Below are 21,861 nucleotides of genomic sequence, written 5' to 3' on the forward strand. Positions count from 1 at the left end.
CTGAATAATTCATGAGGCAAAGAAGAAACTATAATGCAAATTATGAAATATTTATATCTAAATGACAGTGAAAGCATTACTTATCAAATCTTCTAGGACGTAGCTAACTTGTAGCATTAATGGCATTAATTTTCAGTCATTCTTATTTTCTAATGTATGCATTCTTAAATTACATTTTCTAATTGAATGTGGCGGGGACACAGGCACGTTATTCATTTTTGTATATTGATCTTGTAACCAGCCATCTTGCTGAGCTCTTGTCAGCAGCAAGTATGATATTTGCTGTTGGTTTTTGGTAAATATTGTTTGTCAGACTAAGGAAGTGCCTATTTATTCGTAATTTGCTAAGAGTTTGTATCTTAAATGGTGAAATGTTAGAAGCATGCCTTTTAAAAGCCAAGAATACCACTTCTCTCCCATTTCCCCGCATACTGCACCAGACAGAGGTCCTAACCAATATAATAAGACAAGATAAAAGAATAAGGTTATCAAAGAAAAGGTAAGACTGCCATCATTTAGAACTAATCTGTGAGTACTTTCCTGAGCACATTTTCTTACTTCTGACTATTTAACCTCCGTGCCATGAATAAAATATTCCTTTATTCCATCTTCAATCTTAACTCTCACTATGTTCTTTCTCAAAGTCTCAATAATCATCTCAATAACAGCTAATATTTATGAACTGTTTACTGTGTACCAGGTAGGGATTTTATATTGTCATTTTTTTAATCTTACAACTCCACTAAGGAGGCCGTCATAGCTCCATTTTGAAAATGAAGAAACTCAGAGGATCAAGGGACTAGGCTGAGCTCGCATGGCCTGGGAGTGGAAGAACAGATATTGAGCCAGAGAGTCTGTCCATAACCCTAACCACTGCACTAGACTACAATACCGGCAGACCTGCTCATGATACAGGCCCAGACTTTCCTGCCTACCACACGGGCCTTTCCTTTGGTCTGGAATCCCATTTTTCCCTTTTCCCGAATCTCTGAATATCTGTTTTGGACACAGGGAAGCACCACCCAAATCCCCTTTAGGACTGGAGGACTTATTCCCCCCGGTGTGAGGAATGCTGCCAGCAGATACCCCTGGCTGTCAGCCTTATGAACTTTCTCAGCTAAAGAGGTACATGCCCAAGGCCACACCCCTTTCTGGGAACAATTTGAGGGTATAAAGGTCCGCTCAATCTCCTTACCACAACCCAGGACAACTCGGAAGGGCACCCCAGCTTCAGAGCTCCCCAAGGAGTCAGTTGAGGCCTTTGTTGCGACTACACCAAGGCCCAACTTCTCCACTGGCTGACTCCTGCTTCTCTCCCTTTCCTTCTACAGGTGGGAACCCCAGTGGTACTTGCTAATATACCCCTGCATTGTAATCACTGTCCCAGAATCTGCTTTCTGGGGAAGCTACTGAGATAGAGACTAACCCTTCAAGGATCACTTCAAATGCTGCTTCCCCAACATAAAACCGTCCCCAAACTCCCTCATACCACCCCACCAGCCCAGATAGGAAGTCCTCTAAACCAGCTCCCCTCTCTTCTCTGCTGCGTTTGAATCACTGCTACACATCTGTCTACACTGTGAGCTCCTTGAGGGAGGACATCATGTCTGACTCATTTCTCTGTCTTCTTTAGCACGTGCCTTTACCACTGGGCACTGTCAGATTTGTCAGACAAATCTAGATTCCAGTCTGAGTTCCACCTATACCAGCGTCAGCATTCTCATCTGTAAAATTAAGTGATGACAGCATCGCTCTCTAAGAATTCAATGTCTAAAGAATGCTTAGCCCAGAGCCTGGCACACAGTAAGCACTCACTAATTGTTTGTTATCTGTAATTACTGTTTACCTACTGTCATGATAGTACTAATATATGTCTATTCAGTGAGTTGGGAATGCCTGATAGTGACCAGCTCAGCGGCTGTACTAGCGGAGTGAGCATTCAGGACTTCATATCCCTGGGAGATGGTAGAGACTGGCTGAAGGTCCCTCATACCTTCAGTTTGCCCACTTTGTTCTCGTTCTCTCTCTCTCTCTCTCTCTCTCTCTCTCTCTCTCTCTCTCTCTCTCTCTCTCTCTCTCTCTCTCCAGGCCTCATAGCTGGACCCTCCAGCATGCAAACCCTCACTCTCTCCTTCAACACAATAATAAAAAATAAACTTGGCTTTGAATCCAAGGCCATTGGTGCTTTTGATCTTGGTTACAAAGCAAAGCAATTATTGCACACAAAAGCCCCGATTTATTTATGAAATGCGACAGACATCTTCGAGGCGGGAACGAAAAAGCTCACTGAAGACCAAGCCCTTATTGCCACACAGTGAATGGCTGCTTTCAAACACAAACCCCCCACATGCCCCCTCTTCCCTGCTAAGAGTCTTTCCTCATTAGTGCTTCCTCCAGAACACCACAGCTTCCAACAATCAAATTCACTTCACTGCCCAGCAAGTAATTAAATTCTGCAGGCATCAGAGCATAGAATAATGGGTGGCTATTGTTAAGGAAGCTGAGGTTGGAAATGAAATGGGCTTCAGCGCCCATTCTCAGGAATGGCTGGGGCGGGAAGGAGAGCAATCAAGATGCAGATGGACCTCCCACTGGTGCACCTCAGCAGGCAGTGGGTTCAGTACCAGACCTGGAGTCAAAACCTGTGCTTGGGGCCAGACTCTGGGTTACCGGAAGGAGGTGGGGAGCCTCAGTTTCCTTACCTGGAAAACAAGGAGGTTGGACTACGTAAGTCGTTCTCCATGTGTGGTCCCCAGACTAGGAGCACCAACATGGCCTGGAAACTTGTTAGAAATGCAGATTCTCAGGCCTATTGAATCTGAAACTAATCCTTCAAGGTGGGGCCCAGCAATCCATGTGTAACAAGCCCTCCAGGTGATTCTAAAGAATTCACAAATCAACCACTGGTAGGTAATGATTAAAGACAAGGCCACAAACCTAAGTAACAAACTGATGAGCGGAGTGGATCCAGAGACTCAAAGCCTGGAACAGAGTGCGGAATCTCAGAGGGAAGGCAGGGGAGGGTGGGTGGGTGGTACCAAAGACCTTGTATGCATATATGCATAACCCATGGACACAGACAATAGGGTGCTGAAGACCTGAGGTGGGGGTCGAAACGGGGCAGGAGGGGGTCAATGGGAGAAAAAAGGGGACATATGTTATACTTTCAACAATAAGGAATTATTTTTAAAAATAAAGTGACTATTGATATGTAAAAAAAAAAAAAAGATAAGGCCACAAACTCAAACAATAAAGGGCCAGGGATGCAAAATAAAGGAGCCAAGTAGGTGTCATACACTGGACAAAGCAGGGACCATGAGGCAATGGAGAGAGTGTGCCCTGGCTAAAAGGGCCAGCAGCTACTCAGATCCAGCCAAGTACTACCAACTATGAACCCTCATGGATCTGGTATTGGCAGCGCTTCTGATTTTTTAATAGAAACACAAAATCCCAATTTTTACGTGAAATCCTGCAATTTTAAAATGTTGATTTAATTTTAACATAGTGAGGGTCAAACAGACTGCATCCCCCAGCCACAGGGCCTGGTCATACCCTTGAGGACCAAATTCAGCTGTGGACCACCATTTTGCAGCTTCCATTCTGAGTTGCCTTGGACTGCCCACTGTGCTCTTGCCTTTCTCCTAATACTGAACTCTCAACTTCCTTTCCTTACTTGGCAGACTCCTACCCATCCTTCAACACCCAAATCAAGAGTCACCTTAATTGTAACTCATTCCCAATTCTCTGCTACACTTTCCACCTCTCCACAAAGAAGGTAGAGAAGAATCAAAAATAGAGGCAAAGAATTGACACATAAAAGAAGCTAACACCAAGAAGGAACACATGGAGAAGTTATAGAACAAGCTTTTCCTACAAAGGAGGAATTAGAACTGCTTGGAAAAGTTACCCCATTGATGCTTGAAAAATCACTTAAATAAGGACACTGATCCCATTTGACCTTAATCAAATATAATAACATTTTAAAAGGGCAAATATATAAAAAAAAACAACCTAAGTGCAGAATTCACAGGCTAGATTAAAAACCAGTTGGACAAAAATACCTGGGAATTTGAACGAAGAGTTCAGTGAGTCAACCATGTGATGAGACTGTCATGAAAAAGGCAAAATGCCTTCATAGATTTCATTATTAGAAATGAAGAGTTGGTCGGGACGGCCCCCGTGAGGTTGAAACGGCCCCGGTGAGGTCGGGACGGCCCCGGTGAGGTTGAAATGGCCCCGGTGAAGTCGGGACGGCCCTGGTGAGGCTGAAACGGCCCCGGTGAGGTCAGGACGGCCCCGGTGAGGTTGAAACGGCCCTGGTGAGGTAGGGACAGCCCCGGTGAGGTTGAAACTGCCCCGGTGAGGTCGGGGCGGCCCCGGTGAGGTAGGGACGGCCCCGGTGAGGTTGAAACAGCCCCAGTGATGTTGAAACGGCCCTGTTGAGGTCGGGACGGCCCCAGTGAGGTTGAAACGGCCCTCGTGAGGTTGAAACGGCCCCGGTGAGGTTGAAACAGCCCCAGTGATATTGAAACGGCCCTGGTGAGGTCGGGACGGCCCCAGTGAGGTTGAAACGGCCCTGGTGAGGTTGAAACGGCCCCGGTGAGGTTGAAACAGCCCTGGTGAGGTAGGGACGGCCCCAGTGAGGTCGGGACGGCCCTAGTGAGGTTGAAATGGCCCCGGTGAGGTAGGGACAGCCCTGGTGAGGTTGAAACTGCCCCGGTGAGGTCGGGACAGCCCCGGTGAGGTTGAAACTGCCCCGGTGAGGTCGGAATGGCCCTGGTGAGGTTGAAACTGCCCCGGTGAGGTCGTGACGGCCCCGGTTAGGTTGAAACAGCCCCGGTGAGGTTGAAACAGCCCCGGTGAGACTGAGACGGCCCCAGTGAGGTTGGGACTGCTCCAGTGAGGTTGGGACAGATAATGGGGACCAGTATAGACTGATGAACAGGGGTAGATGCAGAGGCAGAGCAACATTGAACAGACTGTCAAACTACAGTGGGAAGCCTGGGGAGGGTTCGGGGGCGGGGATTAAGAGATCAACCGAAGGACTTATATGCATGCATATAAGATTAACCAATGGACACAAGACACCGGGGGGGGGGGGGGAAGGGGCTGGGGGAATATCAAAGGGGGGGAAAAAGGAGACATATGTAATACTCTTTGTAATACTTTAAGAAATAAAAATTATTTTAAAAAAAGAAAAAAAAAGAAAAGAAAAGAAGAGTCAACATAGCCCTGCTCTAATCTCAGCTGGCCAGACCTCCCTAGAGTGTTCTGAATGGTCCTGAATATTAAGTTCTGTAGGTCAGAGAAGACCCGGAGAGTGACTGAGGGAGAGTATCCCAGGTGGAGAGGAAACACAAGCCAAATCACAGAGGGACAAGTGAAGGAACCTGGGATGTTTACCCAGAGCTTTGAAAGACCTGGGTGAGTGATCATGATTTCTGTGTTTGAGAAATTCACAGGTTTCCATGTGGATCTGACCTATGTGGCCCTCAAGGGTATGACCAGGCCCTGTGGGTGAGAAACACTATAAGATTTCATCTCAACAATGGGGAGAATTTTGTATTGGTCACAGTTGTCCCCAAATGGAATGAGCCGTCCTGAGAGGTAATGAATGCCCTTTATTGAGGTTGATCTAACAGAGGGAGGATGATCACTCTTATAGAGGTTGATAAAGGACTGGAACAGCGGCCTGGTAGACACTGAATGATTTACTGCACCTCAGTTTTTCCTGGAGAACCACCCCTCACCCATTCTCTGTCCCATGCATCAGGTAAAGCTGAGTGTACATTTGGCTTCAGGGGTAGATGTGTTTCTCAGGCCTGGTCAGTCCACATGCATCCCCCAGCCACAGGTACAGCGGCAGGCATGTTCACGTGACCCACACTGAGCCAATCAGAGCCCATAAGACCCAATTCCGGGGGGAAAAGGAGCTCTCACTTCCTTTTTGATGCCTGAAGCTGCAAGGGGCCATCTGGTCATCACATGGAGAGACTGACTACAAAAGAGCCCTTCACTGTCTCCCCTAAAAAGGGGAGGGGGGGGTGGAGCACAGTTGCCATAGAAACTGAATTTCTTTGTGCCCTAGAAGCCCCTCAGGCCTGAACCAAGCTTGGCTCTAGAGAGCTGGTAAATCCCCCTTTACCCTCAAGCAGGTTGAGCTGGGTTTCTGTTGTTCACAACCATAAGAGTCCTGATCCCCACAATGACCTCCAAGATCTCATCCACTTCCATTCTGCTATGGTGGATCCATACCTCACACTTAAAGCAAGGGCCACCTGCATGCATAAGTCCATTTGATTAGACCAGTGGTCGGCAAACTGCGGCTCGCGAGCCACATGCGGCTCTTTGGCCCCTTGAGTGTGGCCACAAAGTTTTATTTGCACTGTACGTGAGCACCCACATGTGGTATTTTGTGGAAGAGCCACACTCAAGGGGCCGCAATTTGCCGACCACTGGATTAGATGAATCCTAGAATGGCTTCTGGAATTTGAAGTGTTTCCTCTACCAGTAGTCATGAGAATAGAGTCCACTACAAGAGGGAAAATGGAGAATCATGAAAAGGTAGTTATTGAGTTAAATAGCATCTTGCCATCAGTGAGAAGCTGTCAGTCAAGACAGCTCTCCCAGGCCTGAGACCAGGAAGGACTCCTGGCTTACATCTACTCTTCAAAACAGGCTGCTGATGGAGACATCGTCACCATCTCCATTTCCCAGATGAGAAAACTGAAGCTCAGGGAGACTTGCCCAGGGTCACGTGTCAGTGAGAGGCATTTCTGAGAGACTGCAAAGCCCAGCCATGCTGCCTCCTGCCAGTGATGACAATAGGCCCAAAGTTACCAAATCTGGGTTCTCCTTGCAGCTTCTCAAGCTTTACCTCCTCATCTATGAAATGGGTGAGTGACGAGCCCATGCCCCAGTCTGACCAGAGACCAGCCCGGCAGTCATTCTGAGGCCTGCAGGAACTGTTATTACGTAAGGAGTGCAGTCTTGGTGCCAAGATTATCTATAACTGATGTGACACAAACAGGCCGTGCTGTGCTAGCTCAGCCAGCGAGGCCCTGTCCCCATCTCTCTCCCGGCCCACAGGGGCTGGGTTGCTTCCTTTGTTCCACAGGCACAGGCCTGGTAACAAGGCAGCCAGGAGCTCAGCTGTAGACATTTTTTCATTATTTTCCACCCTGTTAACCTCCATCACAAGTGAGGCTGCTGTCAGCCTAAATGAGAACTGAAAAGATTTATCTCACTTGTCCCCTCGGCTCAGCTCTTGGGGGGCGGGGAAGGGGGGACCCTTCATTTCCTAAAGGCCCTGATGATCTTTTATCTTTGAGTCACTCCCACCCAGGAAAAAAGATGTGACAGTGGCAGCAGGCAGAGGCTTGTGATGGGACCAAGGGACCTGAATCACTTCAGTGTGGCTTTGCAAAGCGCTGTGTGAATTTTTTTTTATTGTACTGTATTTACCATTCTAATTATGTTTGCTTATGTAAGTATTAAAGTTAGACTATGTTTCATTAACAGGGCCCCGGGAGGACACCAGAGCACACTGTGTAGAAGAGGGGAACTAGCCTGTGATGACAATTTTGCTACAGAAGTCATCCTCAGAGTGGGCAATCCTAATGCAGACCACGGAGAGGTTTTTATATTTCAAACCCGCTTGTCCTCTTCCTTGTGCTCCTAGCAATCCCAGGTCACCCAATCCCTAAAATTGGCACCTGGCAAGAAGAGATGAGCTAGATTTTTTTAGTAGTAACAGTCTCTCACATTCCTATAACGACAGCCAGCTTTCATGAGCACTTAGCCGCCAGGTGCTGTTTTCCACGCTTTACGTGGGATTAAAAACCTTCTTAATCCTCCCACTTGCCCAGTGGGTATTTCTATCCCTACCTCACAAATGAGGAAACTGAGGCACAAAGAGCATAAGGAACAAACCCCAGACTAATGATGGAAAGCTAAGGATGGGACCAGGATTATGACCCAGGGAATTTCAAGAATTGTGGACCCAAAGACCTACACCCTGAACCACTTCTCAACACCTTCCCCCTTCACATGCATTGTTTCTTTTAACCCTCACACTGCCACTGGGAAGTAGTGGATCTTCACCCCATTTGCAAGACAGAAAGGATGAGGCTCATGAAGACTGAATGACTTGCCCACTTCACAAATGAGAAAACTGAAGTTCACCGAAGTGAGTTCAGTGCTACAGGCATGTATGCAGCAGCTGGTGCCTGCTTGGCACTGTGCAAGGGGCTTGGGATACAGAGGCCTGGGGCATAAACCATGACTGCTCCTTTCACTTGGCTTCTGGGCCATAAACATGGCTAAATCCTTTCTGAAAGCAACAGAGCAGTCTGTTAAAAGACTTAAAAATAAGTAAACTTTGGACCCCCAAATTCCCGTTGTAGAAACTGATCCTAGGAAACAGAAGTGAATGTGACAAAGGTGTGTATATACAAGATTGCTCACAGAAGCATTGTTTAGAAGAGTAAAAGAATGGAATAACCCGAGTGTTCAACAATAAGACACTGATTGGTGAAATAAATTAGGGTACATTATATAATGAAATGTTATTAATCATTCAAAATGTTATCCTATATAATAAAAGCCTAGGTGGCGTCACATGCGACATCATCACAAGATGGCCATCACAAGATGGCCGGCAGGGGAGGACAGTTGTGGGTGATTGGGCTGGCCGGGGAGGCCAGTTGGGGGCAACCAGGCCTGCAGGGGGAGGCAGTTGGGTGCGACCAGGCCAGCAGGGGAGGGCAGTTGGGGGCAAGATCAGGCTAGCAGGGGAGGGCAGTTGGGGGCGATCAGGCTGGCAGGGGAGCAGTTAGGCGTCAATCAAGCCAGCAGGGGAGCGGTTAGGGGGCGATCAGGCTGTCTGGCAGAAGCGGTTAGGGGCAATTAGGCAGGCAGGCAGGTGAGCAGTTAGGAGCTAGAAGTCCCGGATTGTGAGAGGGTGCAGGCCAGGGGTCCCAGATTGGAGAGGGTGCAGGCCAGGCTGAGGGACAGCCCCCCGCCTCCCGTGCACTGGGCCTCTAGTAGAAATGTATTTATTGACATGGTTAAATTCTGGAATAAAGTGTTATATAATTTTTAGGTGACATAAGCAGATAGCAAAATCATATATGCAGGCTGACCTCATTGGGGGAAATGCATATGTATACTGGAAAATGTGTAAATATGAGCACTCATAGAAATACCTATGACCCCAAAGGTCACTACTGCTGCCCAAAGTGACTACTGCTGGTAACATTGCAGGTGATTTTAATTTTTGTTTGTACTCATGTTCATTTTTCCATATTTCCTACAATGAACATGTATTACTTATTTTATCATGAAAAGGTTTTTATTTCTGTGGTGGTTGCTGAAGCGGCTGAGCCACCATTTATATCCAGGATTCAAACTCAGGATCTGGGATGCCAAGTCCAGCTGTCGGCCCCTTACACCCTCAACACAACTGCCCTCCTGGTCTCATGTCCCCAAACCACATTCCACCCTGAATAGCACAGACAGGAGAAACCCAGGCAGGTCAGGTGGCCTGCTTGCCCACCTTTTTGAAGAGTCTGATGACATCCTCACTGATCTGTGAGAGGCGGACGATGACGTTGTTCATGAAGATGTCATTGAGGGTGGCATGGTCTCGGCTCTCCCGCCTGGTCTGATGCAGGACCAGATACCAGCAGTTCACGGGTGAGAGGAGGTACTGGTCCTTCCTGTGGAAACCAAGATGCTCAGGTTGGCTTTGTTGGAACTGTCATCCAGACAGTGTTCTGCAGGATCGCTCACCGTGGCTCTCTGACCCTCATGGGGCCCTTCAAGCTCGGTTTTATTCTAACACATTCACAGGTGGGGAATGAAAGCTGAAGTGATCCTCCCAAGGTCACAGAGCAGTGCTGGGGCCAAAACTCATGTCTTTGACTCTGAGCCCTATCCCATCTACTCTCCCATTGCATTTGGCATTTGCTACATGCATCTCTCCCTTCTGGGAAGAAGCTGCCCTCCCCAGGGCTAAGGAATATGAAACCAGTTGTGTTTGAAATACAGGCAGTCCTCGGGTTACATCGGACTCGACTTACGTCCTTTCATGGTTACATCGCCATCTCCCATTTACAGTATTTAAAAAAAAAAGAAAGAAGTTCCATCATTTCGACGTATGTACATATGTGCTTTATGTTTTTTATTATTTATTTACCACAAGTAAAGGTCAGGAATTGTTATCTTTTACATTTTCTTTTACTGTTTCACTTCATTACTGCTGTGTATGTGCTCCATGTGAGTGACGAAGGTGCTTATGTAGGTGAGTTCCGACTTACGGCGAAAATCGAGTTACGTCATGCTGTAGGAACAGATCTCCAATGTAACCCAAGGACTGCCTGTATTTGTCTGAGTTCTAGAACTATGCAGTTGAAAAAACAAAATATGAACACTTCCCTTTTCCTTCTTCTGTATTTGGGAGGAGGTGTTAAGGAAAGCTACTTTGAGTAAAGTACATTTAAGAGAAGAAAATCTTTGTCCTGTAATGATGGACAGATTCTTAGCATCTTCTGGCTGGGCATTGTGCTAAAACAGGGTTTCTCAAAGTGTGGTCCTCAGACCACCAACAGCCGAAGCACCTGGGGTCTTGTTAGAAATGTAGATTCCCAAGCCCCACTCTAGACCTGCTGAATCAGAAACTCTGAGGACAGGCCCAGTGATGTGAGTTTTAACAAACCCTCCAGGGAATGCTAATTCATACTAAAGTCTGAGAACCATGGATTTATATGCCACTGTTTCCCAGAGCTTGGGAAATGGGATGATTCCAAAAAAAGAAATGGGGGAATATTTCTCTTAGAGACCCCTCTGTTAGCCTTAGCAAAGGAGATATATATAATTTCTTCACAAAGAAAAGGGGAACTGCAATTAGAATCAAAATCAAACCCATAGTCCCATGTTACCATCTTGCCCTCTGACTCTGTCCCTTCCCTTACTCTGCTTTCCAGGGTGGGAAGGAGATGTTGGAAAGGCAGAATGTGGGGGGGCAGTCCCATCCTCCACCTGAAGGTGGTCAGCTCAGGGTTCCCCAGGCCTGCCTTGCTCCACACGTGCCCTAAGGGTGGGAAACCTATGAGGGCTGGCCATGGTTATGCTCTCAGCCTCCCACTATCAGTGTTTTTGAGGAGGGGAAGTCTGCTGACTCTTACTATGACCACATCATCCTCTCAAAGCCAAATGCAAGTGCTGGAGGGTGTAACCTGAGGGCCTCTGGGCTCTCACAGCACCCTGCACCCTCACCCCGCCCAAACCCTGGGCTTGGGGAGGGTAGGTGGAGCCTCTGCCACTAGACATAGAGGCATTTTCTTTCTGTTACAAAGTGGGCTAAAAATCTGTAAAGTCGCAGGAATTTGGGAACAGGGAATTTGGTTTAGAGGATAAGATATATTGGAAGCTGCCTAAGAAAAAGGGAGGAGACATGCTGCTTAGGAGAAACAAACATATTTCTCCTTTGCTTATAGCCTAGAGAAAAAGCCAGAACACTAAAATTCAACCACCCAACCCAAATCCCTCGGCCTTTACTTCCTTGTCAGGCCTCAGGTGGGCTTGGGAGGGATGCGACATAGACCTGGCTTGGAAAGTCTCCTTGTCAAGTGGTAGAAGCAGAAGAAAAAGGTTACAGTGGCAGGTGATAGAGTGTCCGTTCTGCGTGAGAAGTTGGAGAAGGTGTCGCCCTCCTTCAGAGCTCTTTTCACCTGAGGCCTTCACTCACGCTGCTCCCTCCGTCTGGAATATGTTAGCCCCTGCTTTTGTCATGACTGGTCCTTCTCTTCCTCTAGGTCTCAGTTTAAATGATACCTCTCCAGAGAGCATGCCTGTGACCACACTCCAAGACCCAGGTTCTCAAAGTGTGATCCCAGGACCAGCAGCAGCAGTTGGAAATTTATTGGAATGCAGAGCCATTCCAGACCACTTAATAAGAAACCCTGGGATGGGCCCAGAATATGTGTTTTAACCAGCCCTCCATGTGATTCTGATGCACACTCATGAGAATGTCTGCCTTAAGGAGTTTCCACCCCCTGCTTACCTGTAAATTATTTCAGAGCAAAGATTGTTTCTGTTTTAGTGACCACACCCAGTGCCCAACGATGTGCCTGATACAGAGGAGATGCTGTGGAAGAGAGACCCATAAAAAAAGGTCACATTCATGCTGGGTCTTCAAGAATGGGTAAGAGTTTTCCAAATAGAGAGGCAGAGAAAGCTGGAATTATAGATGGAGGGAACCATGGATACAAAGAGAAGCAACTCAGTAGAGCAAGAATTCCAAATGCGGTAGGAGAGGATTGGCTGGGGAGACAGAGTAAGGACTTGATGGGAGGCTGGAGGGTATTGAATTCCAGGAAGGATAATGGATGGGTGGGTGGGTGGATGGATGGATGAATGGATGGATGAATAGGTGGGTGGCTGGGTTGATGGGTGAGTGGATTGATGTGTGGATGGGTAAGCAGGTATATGGGTGGGTGGATGGGTAAATAAATGAGTAGATGGTAGATGGGTGGATGGGTGTGGGCATAGGCATGGGGCTGGAAACAAGAGGACCAGTCAGAAGGTGAACTTAGTCCAAGGGAATAGAGATAATAAGGGCCTGGGAGGTGGCCAGAGAAGGATGAACTTCAGAGACTCCTCAATAGGAGAGCAGATGATCTTGGATTCATCCTAGAAAGAGAGTAGGGTGTATGAGGGAGGGAGAGATGGTGATTTTGAGGTTCAGTTCTCAGGTGATTGGGTGGATGCTGTTGACATGAACCAAGATAAGAACTTCAAGGAAAGAAATAGGTTTGGGCAGAAATCTATTTACAGATCCCATTTTTCACTGCTTCCTAGGTGGCGATGGAAATGGACAGATTAGAGTAAAGGAGAGATGAGATAATTAAGCTGTTACCTAAATTACTTTGGGGGCTTATCTCAGCCTGGGATTTGAGAACTGAATAGCATCAGGGAATTAAATGTGCAAAATTTATGGAAGTCACAGCCAGAAGGTGAGTTTTGGGGGTGGAGGGAGGAAAAAGATATTTAAAGGGTGCAGAAGTTCTAGGATGACTCAGGGACCATTAATTAGGCCACCTGGTCAGGGAGATTATATGAGAGAAAGAGCAGAAAAGACAGTACTTTCCTATGAGAAGCTGTGGGCAGGATGCAATACAGCCTTAGATGGAATTACCAAGGGAGGCAGAATGAGTGGAGGCGAGGAGGAGAAAGCTACCTGAAAGCAACCAAGGACTTGTCCAAGTGAGCAGCTTCTGGGAAGACGAAGGTCCTGGCTCATTCAAGCTTTCAGTCATGCACTGCCTGTCTGTGTACATGTGCCAGGCACCACTGGATGCTGTGGATGCAGCAGACACCAGAGCAGGCAAGACCCCGATCCCACAAGCTTTCCACTTGAGTGAGGGGAACACACAAGGAAACAAGCCGATAATACAGTCTCATTCATGTAGTGATGAGAAGGAGGCTGTGGAGCAAAGGAGATGGTGGTGAGGTAGACATGGATGGTTTCCTAGAGGAAGCAGATTCTGGACTGAGAACTAAAGGCCGGAATGGTTTTATAAGGCAGAACTTTCAAGGTGAAGAAATGTAATGAACAAAGGCCCCGATAGAGGCTAGAGAGAGCATGTTGGTGAGTTGAACATAGCTGAGGGGGGCTTCAGCATGGTGTTCTGTAGTGGGGTTGGGGATGGGACTGAAAAATGAGGTTGGAGAATTAGGCAGAGGGCACACAGCCAAGGGCCTTTAAGTCCCATTAGAGAGTTTGAGCTTTGTTCTGAGGCTGGTGGGGAGCCATCAGATGGATTTGGAGCAGGGGAGTGAAAGAGTAAAATTGAATTTTCACTCTCATTCTGGCTACCATGAGAAGGATGGGCTCGCAGGAGCTGAGAGAGAAGATGAGGGGGTCCATGAAATTCTTCGGTGGTAAACTGACTGGACTTGGAGACTGAATGGGGTGAGGGTTGCAGTTGGGAGGGAGACCACTCCCAAGTGTTCCAGGCTCAGCCCTGGAGAGAGAAGAAGTGGCATTTACTGAGAAGAGGAGAAGCAAGTCAGCAGAGGGATCGGGAGGGAAGACGATGAGTTTTATTTGAACATGACGAGTCTATAGGGCTTACGCAACATCCAGATGGATTATGCCTGGGCTAGAAAGACAAACATGGAAGCCAACATGGAGCTCACAGTCTAGTGGGGGAGGTGAGAACCCTCAAAGATCTCAACCAATGTGTGTGAAGTTGAGCTGCAGAAAGTGCTAGAGAGGAGAGCACGGCGCCATGAGAGCCCATGACACATGGGGCCTGACCTGACTTCAGGGGTCACTGAAGTGTCCCTGAGGAAGGGGTCTCTCGGCTGGGCTCTGAAGAAAGAGTTAAGAGGGAGCAAGGGAAGAGGTTCAGGAGCAGGGACTCAGGAGGAGCGAGTCCCAGGCAGAGGGAACAGAATGGGCAAAGGCTCACTGAGGGGCAGGAAACTCAGTGAATTCAAGGAACCGAATAAAGGCCAGTGGGGCTGCAGCCCAGAAAGCAAGGCGCAGAAGGGGGCAGGTGCAGGGTCTTGCACCTACAGGACCAGCACATTGCTCACCATCCTGTTGGCCTTATGGATTGTTTGGGAAGGCCCACTGCAAGCTCCCCTTGGTAGCACCGATGGCAGAGCCCAACACTGGCCTTTGGGGACCTTCAGTTCTGTCCTTCCCTTTTTAGGAGGTTACTTGTTCTTTTGGAAAGCAAGATCCCCCTGGACCTGAGAGCCATCTTTTCCTGCTGTAGCCCCACTTTTGGAGGACGTCAGAATGAACCTGGACCTGCGCTCTCTCTACTGAGGCACATCTTGAACAGCCTTTCTACTTTTCCAGTCTAGCATGTGAGCATCGATGCAGCAGGTGGAAGCTGATGAGCTAAGGCACAATGCGAGAACTTTCATATATATATATATCTCCAGAAAATAGCAATGAAATTTTCTGGTGAGTCACAGCTTTCTTTCTTTGGCTAGGAGAGCTGGGTCTGAGGCTCCACGAGACTGCAGCTAGAGGACTGAGGCCTTGCCAAGCTGGTGAGCTAGGAAAATGAAATTAGCAGTGAGCCAGCTTCTCCACCTTCTCAGCTGGGGGCCGGAAAATTCTGCTTAGCCAACAGAACCCATTTCCAGGCCTTCAGAGCCCCATGTTGCAGATGGATCCAAATCTACTGGCCTGGGATCGCAGTCTCTCAGGGAGGGAAGCGAGTTCCTGCAGCTGACACTGTCCCCTAGACACCAAGTCCCTGCCTCTGGCTTCCTGCTCCCTTCCAGAACATTCTTGGGCTTTACATTGGGCTTGCTTGGGCATTTGCCAGCAAAGATGCCTCTGAAAAGCACTCCCTCATACAGTTCCAGGGCCAAAAAGGTATTGTTAACCTCTTGCTACCTAAGCTGCCCCAAGCAGAAAATGGAATTCATTACCCTATCTTGAAGCAGGAATAATCAATTCTGCAAGTATTAACTGAGTGCCATCTTTTGTGCCAGACAGTGGTAAGCAAAGTGAGCATGCTCCCTGATGCGGGGAGCTTGTAATCCAGTGGGGGCCTCAGGTGTCAATGAAATAGTCACATAAATAGGTAGGAAATGGCAACAGGGGTAGGGGTGTGAAGGAAAAATGCATGGTGCCTTGAGAGTACCTAGGGAAGGTGGAGGTGGGTGTCAGTTCATCATGCTGGTCCTTCTTGTCACTGAGACCTTCCTGAGATGTTTCCAGTCAAGGCCTACCCTGACCCCAGCGGGCTCTTCCCCTCTTCTCCCCCCCCCCCCCCATCTATAGCACACCACCCCATTTCATGTTGTTACAGCACTACCACGCCTGAATTTTGTCCTATTCACTCTTTTGTTTCTGGTCTTTGACTCCTCTCTGGCTTACATCTGTCCTGTTCCCCACTGGGTCTCTGGTGCCACACAGTTGGCTGAATAGGTGAAAAGTGCCCAGAGGATGAGCTGGGACCAGAAGGATGGGTAGGTTTCAACACAACACAAATAAGGGAGAGCATTCCCAGCAGTAGAGTGAAGGCTCCACGATGGGCACCTTCTAGAACTGAGAGGAGGTAAGTGTGGCCTGAGGGCAGAGGGGAGTGTGAGGGCTGGAGACAGGCCCGAGAGGTTGTAGGAGCCAGTCCTTGAAGGACATGATGAGCACCTGGGTTGGTACTGGTGTACACAGGGCAGTTATAACAAGTGTCACAACTGGGTGGCTTAAACAGCAGAAATGTATTGTCTCACAGTTCTGGAGGCTAGAAGTCTGAGATCAAAGTGTTGGCAGGATGGTTCCTTCTGAGGACTGTGAAGGGGACTGTTCTATGGCTTCTCCCTGGCTTCTATGCTTTTCCTTGGCTTGTAGACACATCACCCTGATCTCTACTTTTATGTTCATATAGCATTCTTCCTGTACATTTATGTATGTCCGCAATTCCCCTTATTTTAAGGACAGCAGTCATGTTTCAGTAGGGCCCACACTAATGACCTCATTTTCACTTGATTACTTCTATTCTGTAAGCCCCTTGAAGGCAGAAACAATCTCTTCTATTTCCTTGTATCTTACCATAGCTGTTGGCAGAATCCAATTCATTCCTTCACTCTTCTGATATTTTTTGTTTCTGCTATGTGATGGTCCTGTGCTAGTCACAGAGGATTAAAAAGATGATTGGATATGCCTTGAAAAGGCTCACAATCTAGTACATGAAAGTAACACTAACCAAGGATTATGGCTATTGGTCAGAAAAACTAGCTGAAGCAACAGAAATACGTCAGACTAGTTTAAGCAAAAATGACAGTAATGGGAAGAGGAGAAATGTAAAGGATCACAAATTTTAATTTAAAAAAATAAAGAAATAGGAGGTGATTGGCCTCAGGCATAGCTGGATCCCAGGATGTCATCAGGACCTCATATTCTCTCCATCTCTTGGTTCTGCTTTCCTCTCTCTGTTAGCTTCACTCTTAGGCAGACCCTCTCCAGACCAATAATACCCAACTGCTATTAATCCCCACAGGAAGAGAGTTTTTCCCCAGTTGTTCCACCAAAAGGCCTGGAATTGTATCTCCCTAGATTAAAGCTCTGTGACCAAGATGATGTATTGCTGGTCACAGGCTCACCGTTGCTCAAAGATGATTCCCAAGAGGAAAATCTAGATATTGTTATCAAAGAAGTGGTGAGAGAGGCTGCAAGGGAGAGTAACAGATGCCTACTATGTTATGTTCTGTGAAAAACTAGGTCCCAGAGGAGTGAAGGGGTAGTTAATTTTGCCTCAGGGTAGAGGGAGAGTCACTGGAACATCTGCACTGGGCCTTAAAGTACATACAAGAGTTTGCCAGGTGGAAAGGCAAAGAGAGATAAGAGCATATTGCAGTCCGAGGGCAATCTGGCCGTGAAGCTGTGAAGTCAGACATGGGTTGTTCACAGGTTATCTGGGTAGAACAGGGGTGAAGCAGGACACGGTGGAAGCAGAGGCAGCTAGCTGTACTGGATTACGAAGAGCCTCATAGGCCAAGGCTGAATGAAGGTGACAAGTGGGCCAGCGATGTGATCATAGGGGCAAGAAAGCCAGGTGGGAAAAGAGCAGCCGCCCAGGTGAGGGGGGAGAGTATGATGTAGGGCTCTGCCTTCAAGCCGCCTCATGGGAGACAGCAGGCCTGAGGCTTTCGGGCAAGGGAGCTCCTTCATGCCAGTTGAAATCTACTGACTTTGAAGTTGCCTTTGGCTGATGCCAGCCCTGAGACAGAGTAATTCAGAAAGGGAAGGCCAACATCCATTAGGTCACCTGGTGGAAGTGGGTTCTGCTTACCAGGCTGGGGTGCTATGGAGTCAAAGCTGGAGGGCAAATACCAGTTCTGTCCCTGAGCAGTTGGGTGAATTTGGGAAGTTAGTTAAACCTCTTCTTTCCTTATCTATAAAATGGGCTGATAGCACTTATAGTGGCACTTTAAGGATTAAATGAGGTAATTCATGGGATGCTATAAGCATCAAATCCAGGATATAATAATAATTATTATTATCATCACTAGTACAGTGGGGCCTTGACTTACGAGTTTAATTCGTTCCGTGATGGAGCTCGTAACTCAAATTACTCATATGTCAAATCAAAAGTGAACGAGTGAGACACGTGATGCTGGGCTGATGTTGTGGCGTTCACTGTGACATTCGCTGCGCCAACTAGCAGTGGGGTATCTGAAGCTGGCTCGTAACCCGAATTTTAGCTCGCAACTCAAAGCAAAAAATCGGCCGAGAGATGGCTCGTATCTCGAAAAACTCGTTAGTCAGGACACACTTAAGTCAAGGCCCCACTGTATTACCACCAGCACCTCACTAGGTTGTTGGGAAAATCCACTGACTGGTGTATAATGTAGATGTATGGCCCATGGTAAGTTCTCTACAAATGTTGGTTTTCTTCCTCCCATTACTACCTTCCCCACCTACAAACTCTTACATGTACTGCAAGGCCCACTGCAAATGGTCCTGTAACTCCCCCTCCACCCTGGGGCAGAATTATCCCCTCACTCATTTGTTCCTCACACCTCAAAGTGGTGGCACACTGGGTCTGGTGTATTATCTCTGAGCTCCCCTTGAACTTGCTGAATATATTCTTGGTACCAGAATGAAAATCCCTGCCTCCAGGCAATGCCTGGCCAATCTCATCTTCTCTTTCCATCCAAAGTCCCTTTTGCCTTCGTTTATCCTCCTGCAAAAGGTGTGCATCACCTTGTATGTACAGTACTAGGCAGAGTAAGGGCCCTGACCCATGGATCCTCGGCCAGGAGATGAGGATTTTAAGCCACACTCACCCTGGTTGGCCTTCAGGTCCCTTGCCTGTAAGGTGGGTATGATGGCATCTTCCCTGACAGCCGTCAGCCCCAAGAGGATTCTTGGGAGAATTTAAGCAACTAAAGGCTAGGGAGGCACTTTGCAAAGTGTAAGGTAGTGTATAATCATCAAAGGTCATTATTACCTTCCTAGTGGCCAGTACATGGATTCATGCACATTGAAAAGAAATTAATTAGAAGAAATATTTTAATGTCACTATTCGCCCTTTCTCTATAATAGAAGTGTCAACCAAATTCATGATCAACAATGACAGATTGAAACACGCACGTGCAATTGGCGCCAGTGAGAGCTTTATATGTATCGTGCATGCGTGAGTCAATTTAGCCTTATATATATATAGAATAAATTTGCTTAATTAGACCTGCTTTCTGATGTAGCTAAACTTTTTCCAGCCCAGTGAAGAACCCCAACTTCTCTTTCAGGTAACTGTCAGCAACACAGCAGGAAATACCAACATGAAGCAGATTATTATTGTAGGTCACGCAGGGAGAACAAAGGGTAAAATATTTAACGGCAGTAGTGTTTGACTATATTCTGTGCAGTGAGAAAAACTTAAGTCATTTTCAAGGTCCACCATTTCTTATTTTTTTTCAGTCGGGTCAAGTTTCTAAGCTTTCTAAATCTCCATTTTCCGGCTAATAAAAAGAAAATAGGATTCAACAGAGTCTCCTATCTACCTACTCCAGGACTTCTGTGAGAATCAAATGAGATGAGGCACAGGAAAATGCTTCACAGACATTTGGTTAAAGTGTGAAATGTTTACACTTGGCTATAAAGCAAGTCGTGTTCCTGGGCTGAAGAAACTGCAAGGAGGCTAGTCGCTAGGGAGAGGAAGTGAGGCATTGCTATGGGACATCATTACCTAGACCCGTGGTTGACAAATTGTGGCTCGCAAGCCACATGCGGCTCTTTGGCCCATTGAGTGTGGCTCTTCCACAAAATACCACATGCGCGCGCGCACGTACAGTGCGATTGAAACTTCGTGGCCCATGCGCAGAAGTCGGTATTTTGTGGAAGAGCCACACTCAAGGGGCCAAAGAGCTGCATGTGGCTCGTGAGCCATGGTTTGCTGAGCCGCAGTTTGCCGACCACTGACCTAGACGGACACTTAGCATATTAGCCTTTTATATATATAGATTTACCTAATGGAATCAAGTCAAAACTAAACCCTTGCTTATTACAGCTGGTTAAAATCTCCTTTATTACATCTACTTTTCATTTCATTTATTTTTTTTAAATATATTTTTATTGATTTCAGAGAGGAATGGAGAGGGAAGAGAGAGAAGGAAACATCAATGATGAGAGAGAATCATTGATGGGCTGCCTCCTTGCATGACCCGTCTGGGATAGAGCCCACAACCTGGGCATGTGTCCTTGACCGGAATCAAACCTGGGACCTTTCATCTGCAGGCTGATGCTCTACCCACTGAGCAAAACAGGCTAGGGCTACTTTTCATTTTAGAATAAAATTTAAATGATATGCTTGCATCACATGTATCAAGCATATCATACACAAATAAATCACATCCTGGTTAATACTTTGGAAGTCACTGATTACAGTCTCTGAGGATCCCAGGAAACCTGGGGTGGCATCTGGGAAAGGACCAGAAGGGAAAACAGGAAGGAGCAAAAGGGGCTGTAGCCATTGCAATGACCACTTTTTAGGCTGAGCCTCCTGCCTTAAAATCCCTCCCAGCAATGAAAGAGGAAGTTGGAGGATATAGGGGGTTGCAGTGAAAGATGTCCACTTTCTAGGAGGAGCTGGGAGGAGCCCAGGGGTGTCAAGCCGGCTTCAGGACTTTCGCCATTCCCACAAACCACCTCCCTGTTAGTTGTCATTTTTTACTTAACTGAATTTATTTATAAAGGGCTTTCCCTAGTCTTAGTTAAAATAACATTTAAAAAACCAGCTTCCTTTGGCATAAATAAAAGGTAACTGAAAAAGTAAGTGTAAGGAAAACATAACCACATCACCAGTCCTAGGCAGATGCTAATGCCTGAGGTCTGTCCTCACTTTGTAAAAAGAGAGATTAGAGCAGCATTAGCAACACACTAGTACCAAACCGAGACTTTCTCCTTGAGGCAACCACAAAGTTGGAAAGGGAATTGAAAAGATAATTCAATATTTATGGCTCATGTGCTATCAATGATCCCTCCCTCATTTGGAGGAGCATTAATGTGGTCTGACCATCCATCACATTACAGAAATGCACTCCATACCACTCACTAAGTGGCCCCAGGCCCAGCCTTTGAGTATACACCTGCACAGATTAGGAACTCACACCTTCCAAGGCAGCCCTTGGTGTGCTGAACAGCTCTGGCTACTGGAATGTTCTCAAGGTTGAGTTGAAGTCAGCTTCTCTGAAAATGCTATTTTGGATCTCACGTCTCTCCTTTTGCAGCCACACAAAATAAGTCTATTTTCTTCATGTATTTAAAAAAAAGCATTTTGTTGTCATTTGGACTTTTCAGTTATTCATTCAAAAACCTTTGATAGAGACACCAAAATTACAACTTAACTACAGAACAACCATCATTCAGAATCACCTGAAATTGAGCTGAATGGAAGTCCTACAACTAGGGATTTAAAGAAGCCACGTTGAGACTGGTAGGGGTGGGGAGGTGCAGAACGGGCTGGTCCCACACCCATGTGTGGTAGATAAAAACTGGGAAGGACGCCCTAACAGGTTTGGCTCAGTGGATAGAGCGTCGGCCTGCAGACTCAAGGGTCCCAGGTTCGATTCCAGTCAAGGGCATGTACCTTGGTTGCGGGCACGTACCCAGTGGGGAGTGGCAGCTGATCGATGTTTCTAACTCTCTATCTCTAACCCTTCCTCTCTGTAAAAAATCAATAAAATATATATTTTTTTAAATTGGGAAGGATATCTCAATATCTCAACTGTAAAGGTTCCCACTGAGGAGAGAGGGGTCCCAGCCCCACACCAGATCCCCCAGCCCAGGTTTCCAGTGCCAGGAAGAGAAGCCCCCATTACTTTTGG

The 21,861-nt window shown here is 47.1% G+C and overlaps 1 protein-coding gene across 5 annotated transcripts in view; it reads right to left on the reverse strand.

Moving 5' to 3' along the window:
* SRGAP3 (SLIT-ROBO Rho GTPase activating protein 3) overlaps positions 1 to 21,861 on the reverse strand; it is a 226,989-nt gene that overhangs the window by 88,095 nt on the left and 117,033 nt on the right. For all 5 annotated transcript variants that reach the window (XR_004971487.1, XM_036332041.1, XM_036332040.1 and 2 more), the window contains exon 3: positions 9,557 to 9,719. Coding sequence is in view for 4 of the 5 variants with exons in the window: in XM_036332041.1 (XP_036187934.1) it covers positions 9,557 to 9,719 (163 nt within the window). In the remaining variant the exon portion in view is untranslated. The remainder of the gene's footprint in view (positions 1 to 9,556; positions 9,720 to 21,861) is intronic.

The sequence above is a fragment of the Myotis myotis genome, unplaced genomic scaffold, assembly GCF_014108235.1.
Source record: "Myotis myotis isolate mMyoMyo1 unplaced genomic scaffold, mMyoMyo1.p scaffold_m19_p_13, whole genome shotgun sequence".
NCBI lineage: Eukaryota > Metazoa > Chordata > Mammalia > Chiroptera > Vespertilionidae > Myotis > Myotis myotis.